Source organism: Cardiocondyla obscurior, linkage group LG08 (genome assembly GCF_019399895.1).
Source record: "Cardiocondyla obscurior isolate alpha-2009 linkage group LG08, Cobs3.1, whole genome shotgun sequence".
In the NCBI taxonomy this organism is placed as follows: Eukaryota; Metazoa; Arthropoda; class Insecta; order Hymenoptera; family Formicidae; genus Cardiocondyla; species Cardiocondyla obscurior.
In genome coordinates this window covers 5,730,822-5,755,289 of record NC_091871.1, presented here as the reverse complement: position 1 = coordinate 5,755,289, position 24,468 = coordinate 5,730,822, and the positions used below count along the sequence as shown (strand labels likewise).

General features: G+C 37.9%; 5 protein-coding genes across 6 annotated transcripts; 2 read left to right on the top strand and 3 right to left on the bottom strand.

Annotated features, from left to right (window-relative positions):
- The first annotated feature begins 27 nt into the window (after positions 1 to 27).
- Positions 28 to 2,228, top strand: Rpt6 (26S proteasome regulatory subunit Rpt6). The gene is made up of 6 exons (XM_070660488.1): positions 28 to 276; positions 352 to 496; positions 571 to 981; positions 1,271 to 1,497; positions 1,569 to 1,844; positions 1,933 to 2,228. The coding sequence occupies exons 1-6, from the start codon at positions 259 to 261 to the stop codon at positions 2,071 to 2,073; spliced, it is 1,218 nt and encodes a 405-aa protein (XP_070516589.1). The 5' UTR covers positions 28 to 258; the 3' UTR covers positions 2,074 to 2,228.
- A 250-nt stretch (positions 2,229 to 2,478) lies between these two features.
- On the bottom strand, positions 2,479 to 3,794 carry Pex3 (peroxin 3). The gene has a single exon (XM_070660489.1). It carries the CDS (start codon positions 3,792 to 3,794, stop codon positions 2,679 to 2,681), a length of 1,116 nt encoding a protein of 371 aa, XP_070516590.1. The 3' UTR covers positions 2,479 to 2,678.
- Positions 3,795 to 3,893: 99 nt separating this feature from the next.
- On the bottom strand, positions 3,894 to 5,459 carry LOC139104791 (mitochondrial import inner membrane translocase subunit Tim8 A-like). The gene is made up of 2 exons (XM_070660502.1): positions 5,026 to 5,459; positions 3,894 to 4,082 (listed from the first exon to the last, which is right to left on the bottom strand). The coding sequence occupies exons 1-2, from the start codon at positions 5,116 to 5,118 to the stop codon at positions 3,894 to 3,896; spliced, it is 282 nt and encodes a 93-aa protein (XP_070516603.1). The 5' UTR covers positions 5,119 to 5,459.
- A 2,830-nt stretch (positions 5,460 to 8,289) lies between these two features.
- Golgin84 (golgin A5) lies at positions 8,290 to 12,122 on the top strand. The gene is made up of 7 exons (XM_070660474.1): positions 8,290 to 8,580; positions 8,855 to 9,285; positions 9,362 to 9,809; positions 9,889 to 10,093; positions 10,174 to 10,413; positions 10,556 to 10,789; positions 10,859 to 12,122. The coding sequence occupies exons 1-7, from the start codon at positions 8,330 to 8,332 to the stop codon at positions 10,916 to 10,918; spliced, it is 1,869 nt and encodes a 622-aa protein (XP_070516575.1). The 5' UTR covers positions 8,290 to 8,329; the 3' UTR covers positions 10,919 to 12,122.
- Positions 11,320 to 23,765, bottom strand: LOC139104788 (uncharacterized). Of its 2 annotated transcripts, XM_070660497.1 has the most exons (4): positions 23,619 to 23,715; positions 17,883 to 17,970; positions 14,616 to 14,923; positions 11,320 to 14,425 (listed from the first exon to the last, which is right to left on the bottom strand). In XM_070660497.1, the coding sequence occupies exons 3-4, from the start codon at positions 14,905 to 14,907 to the stop codon at positions 14,082 to 14,084; spliced, it is 636 nt and encodes a 211-aa protein (XP_070516598.1). In that variant the 5' UTR covers positions 14,908 to 14,923; positions 17,883 to 17,970; positions 23,619 to 23,715; the 3' UTR covers positions 11,320 to 14,081. The 2 variants fall into 2 exon arrangements, with proteins under 2 accessions (XP_070516598.1, XP_070516597.1); XM_070660496.1 differs by lacking the exon at positions 17,883 to 17,970 and having other exon boundaries at positions 23,619 to 23,765.
- Between the last annotated feature and the right edge of the window lie 703 nt (positions 23,766 to 24,468).

The window sequence follows — 24,468 nt, the reverse complement described above, 5'->3', positions numbered from 1 at the left end:
TACGGATTGGTCGAAAGCCTTACTGTTACTATTACGGTAAGTGTGTGTGGCCAGCTTAAATTGCGCTGGTGTGCATCCAGCATTAGCCTATCACGATGATATTGCGTGTGAATACCTCAGAACCGTCCCGTAGTGACAAGTAAAAAGGAGCGTAGAGAACGTAAGGTTATGTTGCGCTGAATTGTTCCTTGTCGAACACGAATAACAGAAGTCTGTGGCATATTTGTTTGCGAGACACTTGTTTCTACCTCGTCAATCATGACGCTCACAAATAAAGTAAGAAATACATTTAATGTTATTTTATTTCGTTTTATCGTTTTCTATTTATTTGAGACGAAAAAAATTTTTTAGATGGAGATCGACGAGAAGAATGCCAAGGGAGAGGGTTTCAAACCGTATTACATTACAAAAATTGAAGAATTGCAATTAATTGTCGCTGAGAAGAGTCAAAATTTAAGGAGATTGCAAGCACAGCGTAATGAGCTCAACGCAAAAGGTATTTATTTCGAAACAAAATTTTTACAAAACTCATTTAAGTTCTATTTGATCTTTGTGTAAAAATGTTTATAGTGCGTATGTTACGCGAGGAGTTGCAACTTTTGCAAGAGCAAGGCTCCTACGTTGGTGAAGTAGTTAAACCAATGGACAAAAAAAAGGTCTTAGTCAAAGTACATCCAGAAGGAAAGTTTGTGGTGGACATAGATAAAAACATTGACATCAATGATGTGACTCCTAACTCGCGAGTAGCTCTTCGTAATGAAAGTTACACCTTGCATAAAATACTACCAAATAAAGTTGACCCACTTGTTTCTCTCATGATGGTGGAGAAAGTGCCAGATTCCACATATGAAATGGTTGGGGGTTTGGATAAGCAGATAAAGGAGATAAAAGAAGTCATAGAGTTGCCAGTAAAGCATCCAGAATTATTTGATGCTCTGGGAATTGCTCAGCCTAAAGGTGTACTTCTGTATGGACCACCAGGTAACAATTATTTTATTAAAAACGTATTTTTTTATTTTATTAAAAACGCATTTTTTATTTTATTAAAAACGCATTTTTTTATTTTATTAAAAACGCATTTTTTTTATTTTATTAAAAACGCATATCGCATTTTATTAAAAATGTATATCGCATTTTATTAAACGCATTTTATTGAAAATGCATATCGCATTTTATTAAACGCATTTTATTAAAAATGCATATCGCATTTGATTAAAAATGCATATCAGATTTGCATATTCTGTTTTGTCTGATGTGCAAAATCTTTTAGGTACTGGTAAGACTCTGCTAGCAAGAGCAGTTGCGCACCACACCGAGTGCACTTTTATTCGTGTATCTGGATCCGAGTTAGTGCAAAAATTTATCGGAGAAGGTTCTCGTATGGTACGCGAACTGTTCGTCATGGCAAGAGAACACGCACCGTCCATAATATTTATGGACGAAATCGATTCCATCGGAAGCTCTCGAATTGAGTCTGGATCTGGTGGTGATAGTGAAGTATGTACGAAGTATGAATACAAAATAATTGTATAATTATTCTGTATTAATCTAACATTGTATTTTTTCAGGTACAACGTACAATGTTAGAATTACTTAATCAATTGGACGGTTTTGAAGCAACGAAAAACATAAAAGTTATTATGGCTACAAACAGAATTGATATTCTCGATCCCGCATTATTACGACCCGGACGCATTGATCGTAAGATCGAATTTCCACCTCCAAATGAAGAGGCTAGATTGGATATTCTAAAGATTCATTCTAGAAAAATGAATTTGACACGTGGAATAAATCTGAGAAAAATAGCCGAACTTATGCCTGGTGCTTCAGGAGCAGAAGTAAAGGTAATGTTATGTAAAATTACATCACGATTTCATAGCAGTTAGTATAAAATAAATAACAAATTTAAATTTAAATATCTGCTCTTTATAGGGTGTGTGTACGGAAGCTGGAATGTACGCGCTTAGAGAACGCCGAGTTCATGTAACTCAGGAAGATTTTGAGATGGCTGTAGCAAAGGTAATGCAAAAAGATTCTGAGAAAAATATGTCGATTAAGAAGTTATGGAAGTAATTAATTTTGTAATTTTTTCAATGTTGCAAACACAAATAATCTATGCTATTCTCTTGTAAACGGATTATTTTAAATGACAAATATATTTAAGATGTGTGTGAACTTTATCTATAAAAAATAATACAATAAAACTTCAAAATAATATCACGATAAAATTTTTTATATGAAATTATTTTATTATCAATTACGATATTAAAAATGCCATACCATTATTATTAAATATAATTTAAAACATTTTTGATTATGCATATATCTTACATAGTAACAGTAATACTGTTGAAACAATGTTTTTCATAATCATGTCTATTGATATTAATAGCGAGTTGTGACTTAAGTATTTTCTCGTAAAATATGGGATATCTGCCAGTACATACTGTTTGACATTTCATAAAATTAAAAAAAAAATAAAACCATCAACCATGTACTTTATTCCGAAAATACAATAAAATATCCTACAATGCAAAAAAAAAAGAAGGAAAAAAAACATACTTGGTACACAGACGTACAAAAAAATGTATGAAAAAATTTAAATAAAATTATATCGTTGCTGCAAAGGAATATTGATTGCTGCATTGCACAATATAATTTCTAGATTAACTTGCATTCTAGCTGACTGCCTCATAAAGATTTGCCCCGAGTATTTTAAGATCATTATTTATCATCAAACACTGGAGCCAATCTGCTGGAAAATCGTTCTGTGTTGGATTATCCGGAACCTGGCCGTTCACAATAGGGATAATTTTGGCCAAGGCCATAGTGGTTTTGTTAACATCTATAAATCCACTCGAATCATCCGTCGCTCCTTCTATTATCGGATTTTCAACGCTTGAGCTCGAGGGTGATGTACTGTTCAGCATGCCGTCAATTTTGCAAGGTTCACCAAAGTACGTGGATATACGATCTAGCAGTAAAACAAATCCACTTCGAACATTTTTCTGCATTAAATCCTGAACTTCCTCGCTCTCCAACATATCTAGCATTTGATCCCTCAGTTTCGAATAGACAGACGTGTCGCTATTTTTAATATCCTGTTCCAATGTGTAACAAATAAAGTTTTTTATAGGATCTCTAGAGCTGTCGGCGGATATTGAAGACGTGATTGTCCAATAAATCTGTAGTAAGTCTCTCAATGTTAACCGCTCAGTCAGAGACATAGAAGCCATGACTTCTTCAACTTTACATTTTATGAAACTGCTCAAACTCTTAATACCGTTGTATATAAAGTAACTAGAAAGAGCCATGTATCGAGCTTGCACCTCGCTGCCGATCGTTCCGTTGTCCACGCTCTGCATGCCTTTGTACATGTGCCCGCTGATCAAATTGAGCTGGATTCTAAGAAATGTAACTAGCATTGTATAAGAATAAATTATTACAGTCGATCGCGTAATTGCTAACACTTTTAATCGACTCCAGGATTTTATCTTATCAGCGGAGCCAGTTCTAAGCTGATATATGATGACCTCCGTATCGTTTTCCTTGATCACGGAGTTCCTTAAATTCACCGCGAGCGACGATATCATTTGATTGCAGGTTCTCTCTGTACTTTCGTAGTACTGTCGTTTCCGTGACGTCTCCATCAGCATCCTAATCTCATTTTCTTGCCACTCCCGCAATTTACGTTGCGTGTAACGCGTCAGGAAAATAACGCTGCTTATGACGACACTCCCGAATATGAACTTGCGTCTGTGCCGGCTTAAAAATCCTCGAATGCTCGAAAACATGTCTAGCCGTTTATCCAGTGCATATATAAATATATTTCAGAGCTCTTAGAATCTATGCATGATAAACTTTTATACATAATATTTAGAGTAACAGCGTGTTCACTCCATGCTACTCGAGTCGGACATATTCATAGCAACGCGTTCCAGCCTGTTTGTAATATAATTAGTTGTGTCAATAAATCTCTCCACGCAATTGACAAGACACTTATGAACCTTGGGCTCTAAGTGCAATGATGGCTTATCCATGCAAATTTCCCAGCAGAGATCTGTCAACTCATGTACCAGTCCCTAAAAATATTATCTCCGATTATGTAAGTAATCTATCGTTCTTTACACGTGTAACATCGAGAGATAGGTTAAGAAATATTTAATAAAATAGATAGATAATTCGAGGTATATTTATAAAGTACCGATAAAACTTTAAAATTAAATTATTCAACAATACTGAAAATAATAACAGCAACGTAAATAAATTATTACGGTAAATGTATAGAAAACGGGCCTACTCTCCGATCTTCTTTAAATTTTGCACACGCGTAAATTTTGACCTGTAAAAAACGATTTTGATAATTAAAATTGTCGTAAAGCATTAATAACAGGGTTACGAATTTTTTTTAATTGACACGTAGTAAATTAGGTAATATGTCACAACAAATATCTACGCATACTCTGCATGCTCTCTTACCTTTTTTTTTGCTTTAACATACCCCCCTTACTTGCCCATCTTACCATTTTATTTAAGTTATTTTAAAGCAGGAAAATATAATAAAACAGTAAAAAAAATTATTTAATTTTATAATTTAATTATTTATATAAATATTATAAAATTAAATAATTTTTCTACTGTTTATGTAAATTATTTTAAAGCAGGAAAATGGTAAGGAGGGCATATTAAAGCAGAACAAAGGTAAGGGGGCAGGCAGAGTATGCGTAGACATTCGTGGTGTGACATATTACCTAACCTAATAATTATTCATTTGAAAAAAATCATAACTTTATTACTCATGCTTTACGATAATTTTAACAAACAGATTCGTTATTTACAGGTCGAAATCTACGCGTAACCAAAATTTCAAGAAGATCGAAGAGTAGGCCCGTTTTCTATACATTTACCATTATTACAAATTAAATTATAAATTAATTAATAATTAATGTCATTATCTAATATTTTTCTTGATACCGCAGACATAATAAAAAAAAATTTTTTAATCTACTACGTCGAGGAACTAACCTGAAATTGCTGCTTTTTTGTTTCAGTCTCGATGAAATGTTGCAACTGATCGTCCAAGACAACCTGCGTGTTAGAGTTTTCCATAAGACTCATACTTCAAATCCTCACGATTGTATATCTCTCCGCGATAATGCAAATTCTCGGCCTTTTAGATAAAACACCCGTAGTTTTGTGCAAGGTAACGATATTCCGAACCGGTTTACATATTCGCAAGCAAGTCCTAACTTATTTTTTGTCTGCAGTATTTATTCCGCATCACTCACGCATAGAGATGATAGAGAGTCAGAGAGATAGCTGCGCACAAAGAGCTGGCCTTGCACTTGTGTGCAAAATCGTGGCAGCCAATTGGCGAACGAATTTACGAAGATCTGATTTTGATGTCAAATTGGAAAAAAGCTACACACGAAACGAGCACGCCCACTGGATCTTCTGTTGAACCTAACCTTTTACAACACGTTGACCAGTCCGCCCCACCTTCAGTTCAGTGGTCGCAGATTTTAGACGGGCAACATACGCACACTAGGCACAATGCCGTGTCCGTGTGTGCCCGTAGCGCCAGCTAATGCCTCGGACGCAGAGAGCCCAACTCGGAATCGCGGCTTCCACGCGTTCAGATATAGAGACTCGTCCGTGTGAAGCCAGCGTTTCGGCTGCCGTCGGATAGAAGAACAGGCCAGACCTATACACTGTCTGTCCTGTTCTTTCGTGGCGTCGCCGGCACATATCGCAGATCCGCTTCTCGGTAACATCGCGGAGTCTTAAATAATTTTAAATAGTACGAAATCCGAGTCACCGAATTGTGTATTGTACGACATTTTCAAGATATAATGTAATATAAATTTTTAATGTACAATGCAGCAAAAATTTTCCGTCCCACTTAAACAGACTGCGGACTGTCGGTTGTATATACTTTTCATATTTTCTGCAAGTACAACCGGTGTGGTTAAAAATTTTTGATGCATTCTACACATCACTCATACCTAGTTTAAATTATTATAAAACAAGGAAAAATTGTTCGAATAGGACTTATAAAACTACTGAAATACGCGTCGCACAATCCGGCGTAACGCGAATCTCAAGCAGCAGATGCCAATTTCCCGAATTGCGTGCAGTAGCGCACGCACTATCAGTCACGGCTAACGAAACAGAAAACGACACTCCGCGAGGGACCGACGAATACTCCGGGCTGTACAACGATCAATTAAAAATAAATTGAAAACGCGAATTATAACCCGAGAGCGCGAAACAATATTCCGATCACGAGAAAAGCGACCTTGTTTTATAATAACTTAAACACAACACCCCGTATAATATACAAAAACGCAAAACTGTACGCTCACACTCACACTCGCTCACATAATATTCACCGCGCACTTCATAACACTATGACTCATATTCACCGCGCATTTTATTACAATATCACTCATACTTAGTTTAAATTATTATAAAACAAGGAAAAATTGTTCGAATAGGACTTATAAAACTACTGAAATACGCGTCGCACAATCCGGCGTAACGCGAATCTCAAGCAGCAGATGCCAATTTCCCGAATTGCGTGCAGTAGCGCACGCACTATCAGTCACGGCTAACGAAACAGAAAACGACACTCCGCGAGGGACCGACGAATACTCCGGGCTGTACAACGATCAATTAAAAATAAATTGAAAACGCGAATTATAACCCGAGAGCGCGAAACAATATTCCGATCACGAGAAAAGCGACCTTGTTTTATAATAACTTAAACACAACACCCCGTATAATATACAAAAACGCAAAACTGTACGCTCACACTCACACTCACACTCACTCACATAATACTTCATCGCGCATTAGATCGCTCGCAGGATAGTCCACGACGCTTCCGTTAAATCCTCGATCTTGACAAAAGAAATATGATGTATCTTGATGTATCTTGATGTATCTTGATGTATCTTGATGTATCGTCGATGAAACTTTTATTTAATTATTACTCCTCAAGGCGCTGACTAATCGAAGTGACCGTGAACTTAAACTTGAACTCCGGTAGAGAACAGTTATCCCCCCTTTACACATCCGTTCCCGACTACATTTAGGCGCGAAATGAGGGTAGCGCGGTCGTGATAACGGTACTTATGTTGAGGGGGTAATTAATTGGCGCACTAGGGAAAAAACGTTCCCACCTATCAGGTGATAAGAGAAGGGTTGTAATTGGTCGGCATGGGGATGATACCGCGAGTGTCCAATGAGTGTGAAAAATTTTGTATTGCGACCCGTTTATTTTTACCGTTATGCGCACTTTTTTGGCGCCGTTCATTCCGCTGACAACAAACTTTTTGAAAAATAGCGGATGCAAAGCGTGCGCATGGTTTGTTTTAATATTCAAAAAAGAAAATAATTTAAACGGCTATGGACAATTTTTTTCCCGCGAAGCATACTCGTAAAGGCAATTATTTAGACATTTGTCGGTATAAGAAAAAGAGAGTTCGCAGTTTTACAATAAGTTAATCCGTAGAAAGCGAGAGTGATAACGTGCAAAAAAGCCACTCAATTATTTCGACGATTATTGTGGATAAAAATTAGACATGCCGCTTCTCATCCGCGATATCGTAAAGTCAAATAGAGCTTTAGTGACCAGCACGCGCGAGTGATTTTCACATACGCGGTGTAAAACGAACCCCGCTAATTAAATTATATGTAGAAATTTAATCCGCTCATTAACAATAAACGATCCGATCGATAGCGTTCGTTTTAATCTAGAAACGTGAGATTGAGTTATCGCATAATAGCTACGCGCATTAAAGCGCGTTTCACCGATGCACATATCGGCAAAAATCTTAAATAAATTTATACTTGTTCGCGATCAAAATCTTTCTCTCTACGCGCTGAAATCTCTAATGGTCAGTTTAGCCGCGGAGCCTCAGCGTGCGGGTGTGTTGTTAATCGCTCCGCAATTACGCGTATTTAATTATAAAATCATTATAAAATCTTTTTATTTTACTGTTAAGTTTATATTTCTGCTCTCATCTTATAACTCGGCGATGTTAGTGTGAAGCGAATCTGTGATAACTGCCGGCGACGCCGCGAAAGAGTAGGACAGTGTATAGTTCTGGCCTTTTTTTCTATCCGACGGCAGCCGAAACGCTGGCTTCACACGGACGAGTTTCTATATCTGTACGCGTGGAAGCCGCGATTCCGAGTTCGACTCTCTGCGTCCGAGGCAGGCGCTACGGGCACACACGGACACGGCATTGTGCGTAGTGTGCGTATGTTGCCCGTCTGAAATCTGCGACCACTGCTTCAGTTAAGTTTTCTGTCACCGTCGCGAATGTCGCGGTCGGGAACGTATGGTTCGTCGTGCGTCGACACGATTTCATTTCACTCACTCGAGCGGCGCTCCTTATCAGTCTTATCACCTCGCCCTCGCGTCGATATGGCCTGGCTGTCCGGTCTTGCTGACAAGGCGGAGAACCTGTTGAACAAAATTGACAAGAACACCGCGGCCGTCTTGAATAAAGACAAATACGAGATGCCACAGGGTCACCTGTCAGAAGTTACGTGGCTCTCTCCGGAATCTGGGTAATTGCGTTCATGTCAATCTCAGGTTACCACCGAAATACTTAAGCCCGACGACCACATCCCGTCAGTTTGTTATCTCGCTTTATTTCTGCACAGTGGAATATAAGTAGTGTAAATTTATCTTGTCAGAATGTTACTTCGATTTTTGTTAACATATTGCTGCTAAAAACCAAGACCACTGGAAGAATACATGATAAAAAGTGAATATTAAAAGTATTAAATTTATGATTTACAGAAGTATATTATATTCTTTTTTTTTTTTTCTCTTACTCAGGATAAATGAAAGTGCATCCAAAACGCCTCTATTAGGACTACAGGATCATATTCCTTACACAGCTGCAACTTCAAGCTTGACATCAGTGAATCTGTTGAATGTAGGAGCACCTAAGGAGGATGCATTGTTTACATACTTGAATACACCTGATCCAAGTCCAAAGAGAATGACAGAGTCCTATAAATCACCATCAACTACATCATCATTATTGGTGGAGCATCCTACTGATGATACAGACTCAGATCTATCAATTCAGAGTGGTCAACTTAGTCCAACTCCATCTCATGTCTCAATAGAAATGATTCCCAATACCTTGGATAATACAGATGCAGAGATAAATGTAGAAAATGCAAATTTACACTTATATAATGGAACTGAAGGCCAGGACTATGAAGATGTGAGTAAGTCAACAATGGATTCTATACAGAATGGTAAGTGTAAATTTTTACATAAAATATCAATCTCTAGGGTCTCATTTCTAACATATTTTTTATTTTTATATTACAGAACACAATACTGTGGAAGAACATTCAAACACATCTTATCCTCAGTTGAAATACAAAATAAACTCAAACAGTGTAAAAGTAGAGAGTTTAGATAATGAAATTGATTCAGTCAATAAACGAAAATATATAAGAGAGATGGAGAGGCACTTGGAGAAACAAAACGAGTTTCTTGGAAAGCAAACAGATTATCAAAAGGAAATTATAGCTTTAAATGAAAAGCTTAAAGCCTTAGAAACGGAAAAATTGGAGCAGTCAAGGCAAATAATAGATTTACAATCGATTATTGACAGAAACAGGCAGGAAATGAACTCTATTAGATCCGAACTGGAACAGCATAAAGCTAGGGCGCTAAGAACCTTACAAGAAAAGGAAAAACTTATAACAGAACTTAAGAGCAATACACCTACAGCCATGGATGAAGCCACCATCATGGAGTTAAATCAATTAAAGTAATGTTAATTAACATTTTATAAATTAATTTCGACACCTGAGGTTGATCTATGAACATTATATGTTTTATTAAATCAGACAGGAACGTGACAGCGTCAGAGAGGAAAATCAACAAATGTGTCAACAGCTGAAATTACTGCGCGAAGAATTGGTAAATACAGATCTGAATTTAGAAAAAATAAAACAAAAATCAGCAGAAACAAATCTACAAAATCAAGAAATTCTTGCCAATGAAAGACGTCGAAGATTAGAGGCGGAAGAAGATATGAGATTACACTCGGAAGTAAATTAAAGTATTTTTTACATCTTTAAATTATTTAATTAATAAATTAAAACGATTAAAAATAATAAATAATTTTTTAGGAAATAAGATCTTTAAAAGACGAATTAATTAGTCAACGTAATGGATTTAGTTTACAATTGCAAAAGCAGAATTCAGAGATTTCTAAGCTTAAGTTACAACTATCAGCACCGGCAACACTAAGCAATGAAATGGATTCGAGAATAGCAACTCTTACTCAAACTCTGGTTTTAAAGCAACAAGCATTGGAATGTTTAACGACAGAAAGAAATGCATTACGTCTTCAGCTTGAGAAGATCGAGGTAAATACAGTAGTTTACGATATTTTTATAGCGATTACTTTTTAGTATAAAGTTTTGGTATTATAAAATATTTTATTTTCTAAAAAATAGTTTTGTGAACTTTATGTGTATGTGTGGATACTAACAACAGTTTTTTGAACAGCATGAGTACAGGAATGCTGCAGGCAGTTTACGGAGAAACATATCATATAATAATATAAACGACACGGACGATGCAAAAGCTCAAGTTCCCACTTTTTTAATGGAAACGCCGTTTGACACCAGCGTTACTAGAAGAGTGAAAAGAGCTTACTCTTCGTTGGACGCTATAAGTATTCGTACAGGAGTATTTTTAAGGAGATATCCATTAGCAAGAATTTTAGTACTAACTTACATGGTAAGTATATAAATAAGTAATGTTGTAAAATAAATTACGCTTATAAAGGAATGATATATATTTTTATAGGCACTGCTCCAGTTATGGGTTTTAATAGTTCTCTTATCTCAATCACCAGAGGCCCATTAATAAAAATAAGAATCTCTACATTATAAAACTTTTTATGAATATCAGAAAGCAATATTTATGACAGATTAGAACTTGTACAGTTTAAAATATCGTAGTTTTATCTATAAAATTGTTGTTAAATAAGCGTTTAAATAAAATTGAATGATAAATCAGCGATACTCGCAAAATGTATATGATTGTAAAATTCTTTATTTTTATACTATGTATTTAAAAGCGTATGATGTTACAAGACAATATGCATTTAAAAGAAAAATGTTAAAGACAAAGGGTATAAATAAATTGTTACACATATAATACTACGTTACAGAAATAATGTAATTATAATTTATTATCGAGTTTGAGATTTTTTTACGGCAACGAAAATTGGTTTCGTCTTTTAAAGAATCCAAAGAAACACAGTGTGTATTTCAAGTGTATATTTTCCCCATAATTTTTAAGTCACACAAGCTATACAAAATATATTGATATACGATATAATTACGAATATTGCTCTGTTAAATACGAATTTTTTTTATTACAATATTTGATTCCGTTGTTTCTAATAGTATCAGGAATAATTAAGCACAGTGATATGACAAGACATTATTTGTAAATACATTTGTAATGGATTTATACCTGCGCACACGCGCACGAATACATACACACGCATACCTACATATTTGCACAAGATCAAATTTATGAAATACGTTGTAATCATGCTGACAGAAAAATATCCTTATTTATATAAATACGGCAAATATTACGACAGACATAAGGTCTAATTGTAACATTAGATCTAATTGTAAATAGTGTCTAATCGCCACACATTGTAGATATATATATATATATATATATATATATATATATATATATATATATATATATATGTACATATATATATATATATATATATATATATGTATTGCTCCAGTGATTGGAAAGTAGCGCGTACATGCACTTTAGGCACAAATTCTCTATTCGCGTATAATTTGATTGAATATAATGCTAAAAGGATATTTATCACATAACTTTCAGTATGAAATTATTAATTGTATCCCTGAAATATGTATGTATATATATGTAACTATGATTTTATCACACAATTCTCTCTAAAGTATATTAAATGCGGCATTAACATTGCTTTCAATTCATTACTCATGTAGATATCTCAAAAGTACACTAGAATCGTAAAATAAAGATTTGTTACTTCTTGAAGGATATCAAACCTTTTCTTTGTATGTATTGTACTCGCATCGCGCCACTTTAAAGTTTAAATAGTTATACGCCCAAAGCAATCGTTCAAGTTGAAATTAAATTAAAACTTTTAGTAATTATACATACTTGATACGTCAAGCTGGACGTGTGCCAAACTAGTAAAAAAGTATCACAAAAAGTTGTCGACAAAATTTCTTCGTACTAATCTTAATTAAGCATGCTCATAATTATGAACCGTCGTGTGGGTGATCCTAGCTTATTGTTGTAAAACGTAAAACATAGTTAATGCTAAAGAAAAAAAAAAGAAAAAAAAAGGTAATAAGTAGGCTGTTTATGAACATAGAAAATTTGTATGATTTGACTTTAGCATGTTATATTGTGACCTGGTATTAATTCTCGCAATATAATTATATCAACTCCAACGCCTTTTCTTTTTTTATATAAAAAGGAAAGAATTTGTATAGTAAATTTTTGTATATAGTAATTTAATGAGTGAACAATTATGTGAGTATTTATAATAAATGTCACACACGTTAAACTAAAGTTTTTCTGTAAAGTTACGTATTAACATATGTGCAGTCACGGAACATCCGTTTGACGGAATGGCCACGTAAATTCGAAAAGATTGCAAAGAAAATAGTGCAGATGTAAATACAAAAACTTCACAGCCATATAACAGCAACAGGGTTCGCTCAATTAACATTTAAATTGTTAGACATTACTGCTTCAACGAAAATCTGCGAGATAATCCTTTTAATGACTTTGATTGGAATATTATTGTAATTATGTAATTTAAAGAATTAATGTTATAAGAAATTTCAAGTTTTCGAAAATTGTAATATTAAAACAGCGCAGATCTTCACCACTTTTAATTTGAAAATACTGTAAGTTGTTTTAAGAAAAGTAATCGATGATAAAGGTGCTATCAACGAAAGATCGTCTGAAGATAACTTGATCGTCCTAATGAATGAATTAATTAATGGCGTTCTTTCCGTATCTTAATTATGTTATTCGAAGCGATTGTGCACTTTTAAATGTTCGTACCGTTTAAATCTTTACTAATTGTACGATAAGGTTCGATCAAAGACTACTTGCGCTGTCTAAACTTAACGCTCAACGCTTTATTCGCACTCGGATAATTCGGAATTGTCCGAGAGGAACAATTTCTTTTTTTTCCACTATCCCAAACTGCGAAAATCATAAAAAAAAGGTTTACGAAGTCTAATTGTATATAACGACGTCTAAGAATATTATAATTTTTTTTCACTACTGGTCGGAATAGCTGCGCACGGAATGAAATGCGTACTGGAATTTCTTTTATGTTTTTCAACGTCGCGTTAAATTCTCCAGCTTAATGTTACGAATCGAACATGTTAACGCGAAGCAATTCATTTGTTCGGCGAAATCTCTATCGCGATGCTCCAGATATCGCGGCACGCGAATGTGGAAGCGAAGGGCGCGCACCGAAAGATACAAAAATCGGAACATGCAGCATCGCTTCCTTCTTAAAACTGGAAGTAGTAGGAAGTCACGTTCTCTTTCTAACGATATTACGGAGGAACATTATTCTAAAATCCTCACACTCGAATAGCTCAACCTCATCTTAATCGAGTTTCTGACCAGAACTCCCGTTGAATTTATCCCGATAACGCGCGACAAATATAATTTATCAATAATCGCCGGTAATAATAAACGAATTATATTTGCCGCACGTTATTGGAATAAATTTAACGAAGACGCTGGTGCACAAAGGGAGTTACGAAGAGTCCGTAGGACTAACTTATCAAGAAATACATCTGTCAGTTTCTTTTTTTTCTCCTCTCTCTTTTCTGTGTAAAACAGAAGAAGAGTATGTTGGAGTTTCCTTTTAAAGAGAAGAATATTAAAATATGTGTAAAGTCTATATATGCGGAATAGGCAAGTGCCTAAATGACTATTACCCGCTCTCGCGTGATTGGGGGTTTATCAATCAACGTCCGGGCGACGAAGAATCAACTTCTGCTTGCAACCGAATCTTCAAACCGGAACTCGACTCGCCGTCGGGACATTTGCGATCGCGGCAGGGGGAATCGCGAAAAGAACATCTCGTCGCATCAGCGTCCAGCGGGGACGTTAAATTCGACGTGTCCTCTTCTGCAGAGGATGACTCTTCCGGATGCGCCGCTATTCGTGGCATGTCGGATTGGTCTTCCGGATTGCTCGACAAGGAGCTGAGATACTGCTGCGTTTCTGCTCGCAATGCGTCCAGCCGCTTCTGTAGCAGGTGATTGCGTCGTACAAGATGGATCGTGCGTATCACGATGCTCAGGAGATCTGTGGGAGGGATCGAGAGCGTGAAACGTGGACCGAATATTGTGCGGGAAAGCGGAGGTGAGTCTTGCAGGTTATTCATAAAGAATTATTGTTATTGTCATTATCGCTTACTTATGAAATAATAATAGTTATAAAATAATCTCAAAATAAAATGCAATAGGCAGATCGTAATGCCACGCTTGAGCTTTACCTCTCCGTTCTTCAACGAGTTGTCTGTAGCTCTTGTTTACGTTCGTAGCATGCTCCCTACTTCGGACTTTCGCCATGGAGTAATTCGTCACCATGTTCGTGCCCTCAGATCTCCGTGGACAGTTTTCATCGGGCAGCAAGAATCTCTCGGCGATTGTCCCGTTTCGCAATATCTCTTCCAAAGCAAATATCGGCCGTTTTGCGTCACTCTTGGTCCTTTGTCGACGGCGCACGTATGTCCGAACGGCAGTACCCACCATCGGAACCTCAGATACGCAAATGGTCGGTGCCATTTCCGATTTTAGAATCCTGAAACAGAATTACCAACATGATTTACGATGTTTAATAGAGATATTTAATTATTAAAAAGTTGTAAATTTTTTAAATATTTTTTTTACAATTTAAAACTTTTTGTTTGTTACAGGATCGTCGTAGTTGTTTAAATCAACTGCTGCGTATTGGCCGGTGAGTTATATATTTTTTTGATTAATATAAAGCTGAGGAAAAAATATATTATTTCTGAAAAATAATAATTATAATATGTTCATGCAAAGACGGTCTTCACGATTTTTCCGCGATCGTCAGTGATTGTTTTCGGGCTAATCGACAATTCGGGAAGAGATAAGTGCCCTAGTACGCCGACCAATCATAGCGCTCCCTCGATCGCCTAATTGCAAACAATCTACGCGACCCGTTGCGTAGTTGAGAAAACACGCCGGTCACATGCAGAGCGGCTTTCGGTTTTCGAGACGGATATCGAGGTATCTGCGTATGTTTTACGTATTTGTAGTCGGGCGACGATACGACGAGCATGAAAATCTGTCTAAGAGTCGAAATCTCTTACGATCAGTTCAATTGCGGAGTCTCGGGCGTGAGGACGTATCGGTAATCGCTCCGCAATTACGCGTGTTTTCGGCCACAGGGAGAACAGTCTCGCGTACGAATAAGTGTCGATGTCGTCGACTAGGGAACGGGCGATCGTATTCTGTCCTCCTGTGTCGTTCCACTCGTCGTCTTGGGCTCGGTTTCGTGCGTCGAAAGAGTGCTTCGGAACGATAAGGTTACGTAGTGGGTGCAGCTGACGGAGCGTCCGATCTGATATTAGCCGCGTCGCCCGCGATCAAGATTACCGACCCGCTTCTCTCGCCATCTTCTTCAGCGGTATTCAGCGAGTTCCGGGATTCGCCATTGTGAGTACGCGAAATCTCCACCTCGCGCGTCTTCTCCGTCGTACAGATTCTCAACCCGTTTCGAGTCAGTGATTTTTGTGGAACTTTAAGAAGATGAAGTGCGCGGAGAACATTTCACATCGCAGCCCGTCTCATTACGCCGCACGGGAATTAAAAGACTTGGACTTCGCTTTACGTTGCAGCCAATTTTTTGCGTCGAGATCAACAAGAGTGCCGTAGACTATCTCACGAGCATTCAGTACGCGGAAGAAGAACTCGACACGTCCCATCCGAGAGGAGGAGCAGGCCCAGGAAGGGTATCCTGCACCAACAGAGCAGCCCCAGGGTAAGCATAAATTTTTCTTAGTAATTATTTATGGAATTAAATAGTTTAGAATTTTGATAACGTTTTCTTATTTTTTTTTTTTTTATTTAATTAGATTTGATGTCTACAACATAATTTTGTTATTTTTCTGTTACAGATTAGAAGTTCAGTGAGAGATGAAAGTGCCGCACGCCGATATTTAATTATACGAACCGTAGCCGGTTCGTCGGTCGCTTCGGGGATGCCGCTAATTATCGGGCGCTTTTTATTACGATTTTTTTACGGGAGTGCCGAAAAAAAACGCGCGACAGTGTTCAATAATTTTCGCGATAGTAATTGTCCGGGCGCGTTCGCGAGTATCTAGTGCGTGGATGGATGGCTCGTCACGTCCCATCTGAGAGGAGGAGCAGGCCCGGGAAGGACACGGGGCATCATGCATCGGCGGAGCAACTTTTAGGTGAGAAATAATTCTTTTTATAAAATATTAAATAAAAACTTTTACCTTTTTTTTTATTAATTTTATGAACTAATATACCGGCATGTATATATTAATATTTTCCATTTTATGTTACAGCCACCGGCAGAACTCTTCAACTCCGCTGAAGCTCATGCAGAATGGTGAGTGGCATAATTTTTTTTTCGTAGTTTGACTGTCTTGAACCGGCAAGAAATTATTATAATTAATTAACGTCTTTAATTATAATAACGCGCACGAATTGGGACCTATCAAAAAATACGCGAAGCGTGTGCAGGTTTTGTTTTAATTAATATAAAAAAATTGATACTATTTCTCAAACAATGCGCGGTAAAATAATGCATTTGCAAAATAGACAAAACGTGTCATAATTTTTTATTCATGTGCAACTGAATGAGGATACCTATAAATATTTAGAAACACATGTAAGTCCAAGTTGCTGACAGGAAATTATACAGCAATATATGCGGAAAAAAAAGGCTTTTAATACAATGCGGGGAAACGGAATTTTCAACCGGTCAAATTTCTTACTCCTGCTGCTCGTTTCTTTCGCATTGTGCAATAGATCGGCTATTGTCACTGCAATTTTTGCAAAACGCGCGGTCATTATCGGGGGCGACATGCCTCTCTCAATGCTTCTGAATAACATCCGGCGTTTTGACCTATGTGTTCCGCACGTGGGATATCCTGCCACCGCTTTCCGTTCCCCTCCCCCACCTCCCCCCGATGCGATCGATGCAGGCGATGACCTGATTACCGCCGACGTCACTGCACGTGCCTGCACCGAAATAATGCCGAAGCCGCGACGCGACTCCCACTCGCCTCACGGAGCGTATATTTGAGATTGCCTCGACCTCGAGTTCTCCACGTGCGGAGCGTGACGTCGCGACCCGCCACCGCAAGACGCGCGATAAATAAGTGGTAGAGTCCTTGACACGCGGGTGCGTGACGACCAGATAAAGGGCCGCCCGTATTGTCTTCCTGCACTCTCGTCCCTTAATTATTCACCCTCCTCTGTAATTTTGAGTTAATTTTTGGGACCCCCGTCGCGTTAGCCTCGCATTAGATTTCTATTCCGATTATTGCGATTTTGCAGATTTTTTTAAATGCGCTTTTTTTACGCGATTGGGTACTGTATTTAAATTGACGTTTGTTGAATAGTTGGCATACATATAAATATATTTACAGTCTGGTGCAATTTATAATACTAATCGCAGACGCTCTTTTTTTTTTAATATATGTAGTTTTCTAAATATGTTTATATAAAATAATAAGTGAAAATAAATATACTCAGCTAACCATTTGCCTGCGAAATTGAACCGGGAAGCAATTTCTCGTCGAAGCTGTCAAAGTCCAAAGGCCCTACGTGGCCTCAAATGCGCCTTAACTAAAAAATATTTAAAAAAAAAAAAAAAAAAAAAAAAAGAGAAAAAAAATTGTAAAGTTACATATTGGTATCAAATTGAATGCAGTGCCAGCACAATTTTATCTATAGAAACTACGACAGGTATTAAATTGCATATTACGAAGAACAACACTCGAGGCATGCATCCAAGAAATGCATATTGAGCGTTATTCTTTGAGAATGAAAGGAGCCAAGAATAGCGGCCGAGATCTTCATTCATCGCCGGCGTGAAATATCGCAAGATTAATACGCGAGAGTCGGTAATTATATCTTTTTGCGGTGAAACCTTCGCCGACCGTTTATTTCCGCCGGTTCTATTTCAAATCTACGTGTCCGTTCGGTTTCACGTCCCCAGACCGCCTTTTATTGAGCTATATACCCGCGTGACGAAGGCGAGTTTCCTCGTACTAGATAAGTGCGGTCGCGGCACACGTAACCCCGCCACGCTTTCAGGAAGGCGTATCGGACTCGGCACAAAAGCGATCTTTATTTTCCCCGAGCCCTGGCACGTGTCGGCGATTAATGCGTGCCCCGCCGCAGTTATTCGCGCTTTTTGCAAACTGTGCTGAAAATGACGGCGCGTGACGCGTGCGACATTACGCGCGATAATTTCGGCACTTCCGACTCGCTCGCGTAAAAGTTTCCAGCAAACTTCAAAAGTCACATTGATATAATATACGCATAGATATTTTACTCTCTTCGATTCTTTGATCGATTGCCGCAACCTCGCGGATATTGCAAGCTAATAGACGTATTACAAATAATTAAAACTAAATTTAAAATCGTCATTTGCATCTGGAGATTAATCTCGTATTATATAAGTCTTTTCGGTCGGTTCGGTCAAAAAAAAAAAAAAATTTTGGGTTGCGGAAGGCTGAGGCGTCGAGGTTGCGAGGCGAAGCACGCGCAAGAACCGCTGCGGCGACGAGGGCGGGCACGTGGAAGGCCGTCTTACGTCACTCGTACGCTCGTTCTACTGCGGAAGATGGCGAGCGGGGGTAGAGGGGAAAGGGGGTGGGGCCGCGGGCGACACGCGCCGACCTAGCTGTATATAGGCAACGCCGACGCGACACGTGCGCGCGCTGACATCATTCGCCGACGCCGGGACACGTGTTAATGAGGAAGCGCATTTCACGCCGCGCCGCGTGGAATATACCCCGATTTTTTTTTTTTTCACGGCCGAGGGGAACGCACGTGTCGACCCTTCGCTGGTGCGAAAGGTGGAGGAAGCGGGGCATACACTCGATAGAGCGTGCATCTCAAGTCCGCGTCAGACTCGAAGTAGATTAGATTGAAATACCGGGGCAACGGAAGCGAGGGGGCTGCATCTCGGATTGGTTCTATCTCTCTGCTGGTTAAATTTTAATTCCACCTTCACGGCTTACGAATTGGATCGAGATCGAAATCGGATTAGATTCTGGACCCACCAAAACGAATTTTCAAGGACTCGGGATCGAGATCGAATCTGAGTTTGACCAAAGTGAAGTTCGAATGACACTCTTTTTTTTTTCTTCCGATCGATCGCAGCTTGATTATCGAATCGATTTTAATCTTCGGTCTGATACAAGCTTTACGAATCTCCCCGGACACGTAATTCTTGATACGGAAGACCGCGCGATTGAGGAAAGGCGAGGGGGCGTCTTATCAAACCTCGGCCGATGTGTTTTACATGACAGCCTCTGAGATATTAATCTCGCCCGACCGCGCGGTTTAATCTACGAGCACTTTTCCGAAATATTTTTGTACTTCACGCGTTTTCAATCTTTCACGTTTTTATACTCCGACGCTCTCCTCACGTCTGTCTTTCTCCCTTTTATTCCGTCTATCTCACCAGATTTCTTTATTTCTTTATTCCGTAAGTCATTGGTGTATTAATTATACCTGTCTGTATATTTTCAACATTTATCAGTCTCGTTATCTTTTCGCTTAGTCAGTCTCGTGGCTCATCATTTCTACGACTTCCTCGTGATTTCTGTTACCGATTTCCAGCCTTGCAATACAAATACAACAATCCCGTCGAGCATCAATTCCTTACTAATTATATACGCCTGTAAACGAATACAGGATGCCTCGAAATTATCTCTAAAATTTCATGGTTTCAAACGTTCGCAGCCATTGTGCAATTGGCTGTCGAAACAACAATAAAAACTCTTTTTTTTGTGTAACACGTGCAAATATCGATTCGGAATGCTTTGGCGGAATTTCAATTAGAGTTTAGCCTACTCACATACATATATTAAGTAGCCGGATTTGCATATAAATTAAACGCGCGTTGAAGCAACGTGGTTTAAAGAGCCTTGCGCTATGAAAGTCCTTTCTGATAAACAATTTATCAGCGAATTATTGATACACTTGCATTATTAATAATTCACTTCTACGGCGACACAAATGATATCGAGATCAAATCTGATAACTGAACGTTCCAAGTTTTTTTTTTTTTCTTCCACCTATTTACGTTATATATCTGGCGTACGATAATTTTCTAATTTCGGTTTCCACTCTACAATTTACGGTCGTGTTATCTATTTAAACTTTGCACTTATCTTTATTTTTTCTTGTCGTTTTGCGTTACAGTTTCACGTCTCATAAACTATCGCAATAAAATGAGGAAAAAATACATCACAGGGTAAAGATAGCGAAAGATCTTCGTGTTGTTTTATTTCTCGTGAAAATAAAATAGTATAAAAAAAAAAGACATTAATTTTTTCTTTTCTTTTTTTTTTATTTGGCAAGCCAGGTAGATTTTATTCTTTAATTCCAAGTTCAGGTAGATATCATTTTTTGTATGAGTTTTATGTAAATGGCTTAATTGCAAATGAGATTAATTGTCTGAAATCAAAAGATGACAATCGATAGCGCGCCTTATTATTTTCGTGGAAAAAGAAATAATTCTAATTTGAGCCGGAATTTATCATTTCAAGTAAAGATGAAAAATGTGAAACATTGTGTATACAATTTTCATCCTGAATTATTAGTTACTGCTCCGCGAACTCGTATATCTTTCAAGACCATAACAACATTGATAAAGGCCAGAGTCAACGGTTTATTTTTTTAATACAAAATTGTACAGCAAATTAGAAAATTAGTGACGCGATACGATTTTTAAAACTAAAACCACCGGCATTATTTTAATATATCTTTCACACACAAAAACATCTTGCACGCAGGGCTCAAAGTGGTTGACGACAAAAATTAATTATAAATATAAAATTATCTTTTCTTTTCTGAATAAAAATGTCTGTAAAAATATTTTGACAAATTTACAGTTTGAAAAAAGGAAATTGTAGATTCTTTTTATGCGAGGTGGTTGTTCTGGTATTAAAAATATATTATCGCTATCAAGTATCGATAAATTAATATTCGAAGTATAAATTACGGAATTACGTACGGTCATCATCGTAAACCTATCAATTAATTTTGCATATTTAAAATCTTGAGGCTAAAATATATTTTATATTATATAATATTCATCTCCGAAATTACTTTATCTCGAAAATACTTTTTTTTTTTTTTGCATATTTAGTCGAACGTTCTCTGATTGGATACTTAAACTATCTTTCACATTTTATTGCGAGATGAGGCTTATCGTAGATGATTGTTTCATTGCGCTAATTAAATTGCCAATCGCGAAAAAATTAAATTAAAAAAATCGATACGTTTATGTGCGTTTAACATTTGGTCTTCAACAACCGTTGCACCCTGCAATTAAAAAATAAAGGACGTATTTGAATTGCAAGTGCTGCTTAAATAAATTTAAATCTTGATCGGCCAGAATTGTCATGACTCGCACGTGATGAATGCATTTGTCAGATCGTTCAATTCAAACGATTATTAAGTTTCTTTATTAATCAAATAATTATTGATTCAATAATTCAAATTTACAATTACAATTTTTATCGATAAGAATTCAAATTTAATTCAAATATCAGAAGTATATGCGCGTTTATTATTATTAATTTTAGTTAACAATCATGTTTGTTCGAGAGAAAGGCGCTGACAGACTAACTGCGTTAATCGTCTCCTTTTCTCTTCTCACGTCCGTGAATTCGTTGTAGACACCGAATTCCCGTTTTTTTTTTTTTTTTTCTTTCCTTTTTTTTCTGCACACGAGGAGTACTACACGTGGCGGCTGCGAAGTTCAACGACTCCAGCAATGCCTGCAATATTCCCATCGAAGAAGGACGGACACGCGCGCAATTCTCCTCACTCTCGCGTTATTCGCACCCTAGGATTCGCTCTCCTCCTGTTTCTCGGTTCGCAATTAAGATCATGTTGTACGAGCATGCGCGAATTCGTAGACTCCGCACGCAAAAAAAAAAAAAAAAAAAAAAAACAGGCAAGGAGGAAGACACGAGGACGATGAGTCAAATCTTATCGACGTGCGCGAGGACTTAATATGCCCGCAATTTTTTTCAAAACGCACGCGAGACTATCTCCGTCTCGTCACGTCGTTCTAAATACGTCACGAGTTCCTGGAATAATATTAAGCCGGAAGTGAAAATTTATACTCGTTCGTATTTCCTTATTGTAGGCTAATGTTTAAAAGTATATACCGATGGTAATCTTTTGCTTAAAAATATTATCGGACGCATTGAAATAATACACGTTTTGAGATTGTGCTTTGAGATACTGTATTGCTCTTAATTAATTGGCCAATTTAATTAAAAGCGATAAGTTATTAAATGAACAACGTAATAAATTGTTGTGTTTTAGAATCTTTGGGAATACTGGTTTTAATATTTTAATAAATTAACTAAGAACAATAATTTATTATTAAATTAATTAATTAATTAATTAATTGTTGCATTTCAGAATCTTTTGAAATTGTATTGTCTTGAATGAACCAGTGAATCAATTCAGAGCAACAATTGATTATTGAACGATTAAAGTAATAAATTGTTATATTTTAGAATCCTTTGTTCCTAGTAACGGTTATGCGAATGCCGAGCGGCGATAATGCGACGTTTTGTGACCGCGACGCGATCGAACGTGCATTTCTAACGTAATGAATATCGTTAAATGGAACAATGGAATTCCGCTTTCTATTGCTGTCAATTTTGCACGACCTCGAAACTTTGCATCGCGACTGATAAGGGAAAGTTGTGGACTCTGGTTGAAACGTGAGGAGTCGGAGGTCGAGTTTCGGGGTCCGGCACGAGTCCCGAGAACTCGCATTGATCACCGGCCGCAACGAACGTTAGGGCTCTCTCCTCCTGTTGCATTTGCGTCATTCACGAACAAGAAGCGCTGGCGGGGGCGGCGGAACAATGCGAGCCCTCAGCGTCTCGTGAAACCCGACCTGCGCCGTGATCCCGTCGCGTTCGATCCTTTCGCACGCGAAACCGGCTCGCGGAGACGCGTGCAATTTCCGGTCGCGGAAAATAATAACGAGAGGAAGAAAGAAAGAAAAAAAAACTGAGCCACACGTGTCGCGGTCGCCACGTAACCCGCGCGCAAAACACAAAGATAAAACAATCACGTACAGTTCTTTTTTTTTCTGTATATAAATTTAAAATAAAAAAAAATACAACATAATTATAAAATATAAAATTTATATTAAAAAAAATTTTTAATAGAACGAAATAAAAAATATATATAAATGCATATAAAATTATAGACGTGCTACTTACAGTGCGATGTTGGAAGAGCGATCACTCGACGTCGTCACGTCCCTCTCTCATTGATCTACGCGCACTGGTGGTCGCAAATCGACTAAACCACGTCAGGCAGTCGCCATGTTATATTCCGACAGTGCCGAGGGCACGTCGTCGTCGCCGCCGCCGCCGCCGCCGACGGTCACGCACGCACGCTTGCGCGCGCGCGCGCACGTACGCACGCTATATCGGCGAAGTACACGGGCAAAGATTCGAATTCACTCGGATGTATTATATCACAATGACAAAAGGGACGACACGTGCGTCCCCACCAACGACCCGCCGCCGCTCCCGTCGCTCCCCCCTCCCGTCCCCCTCACTCCTCTTCTTTCCCCCCGGTCACTGCCGTCACCGTGTCGGTCGGTGAGATATTTCGCGATAATGCCGGCAAGGCGGGACGAGACGATCTCAGGCCCCTCGATTAAATCAGGGTCGGTCCGTTCGAATCGTACCGAAAAGAATAAAAAAAAAAGAGAAAAAAAATAAAAAAAAACGCGGCCGGAAAAACGGTTTTCGGAGGGAAGGGAAGAAATCGATGCGGCGGCCGTAACTTGTGGCACGTGGGATAAAAAACGATGGGGAAAAGGAAAAGGCTTCTCGAAACCTCGCTGAGTTATCTTTCTTGAAGGTATTTGCGAACATCTACCTTGTCTTTGAAAAATGTTCCATTTTAGGGGAAGCTGCGGAAAGACCCGAAATGTGCAATTAATCTCGCGTACCCTGATACATTTATTTAAAAAACTTGTTTTGTGAAATGTAATATACATATATCATATATGCATGTAATATTTTGCTTTACATATTATAATATATAATAGAGATGATT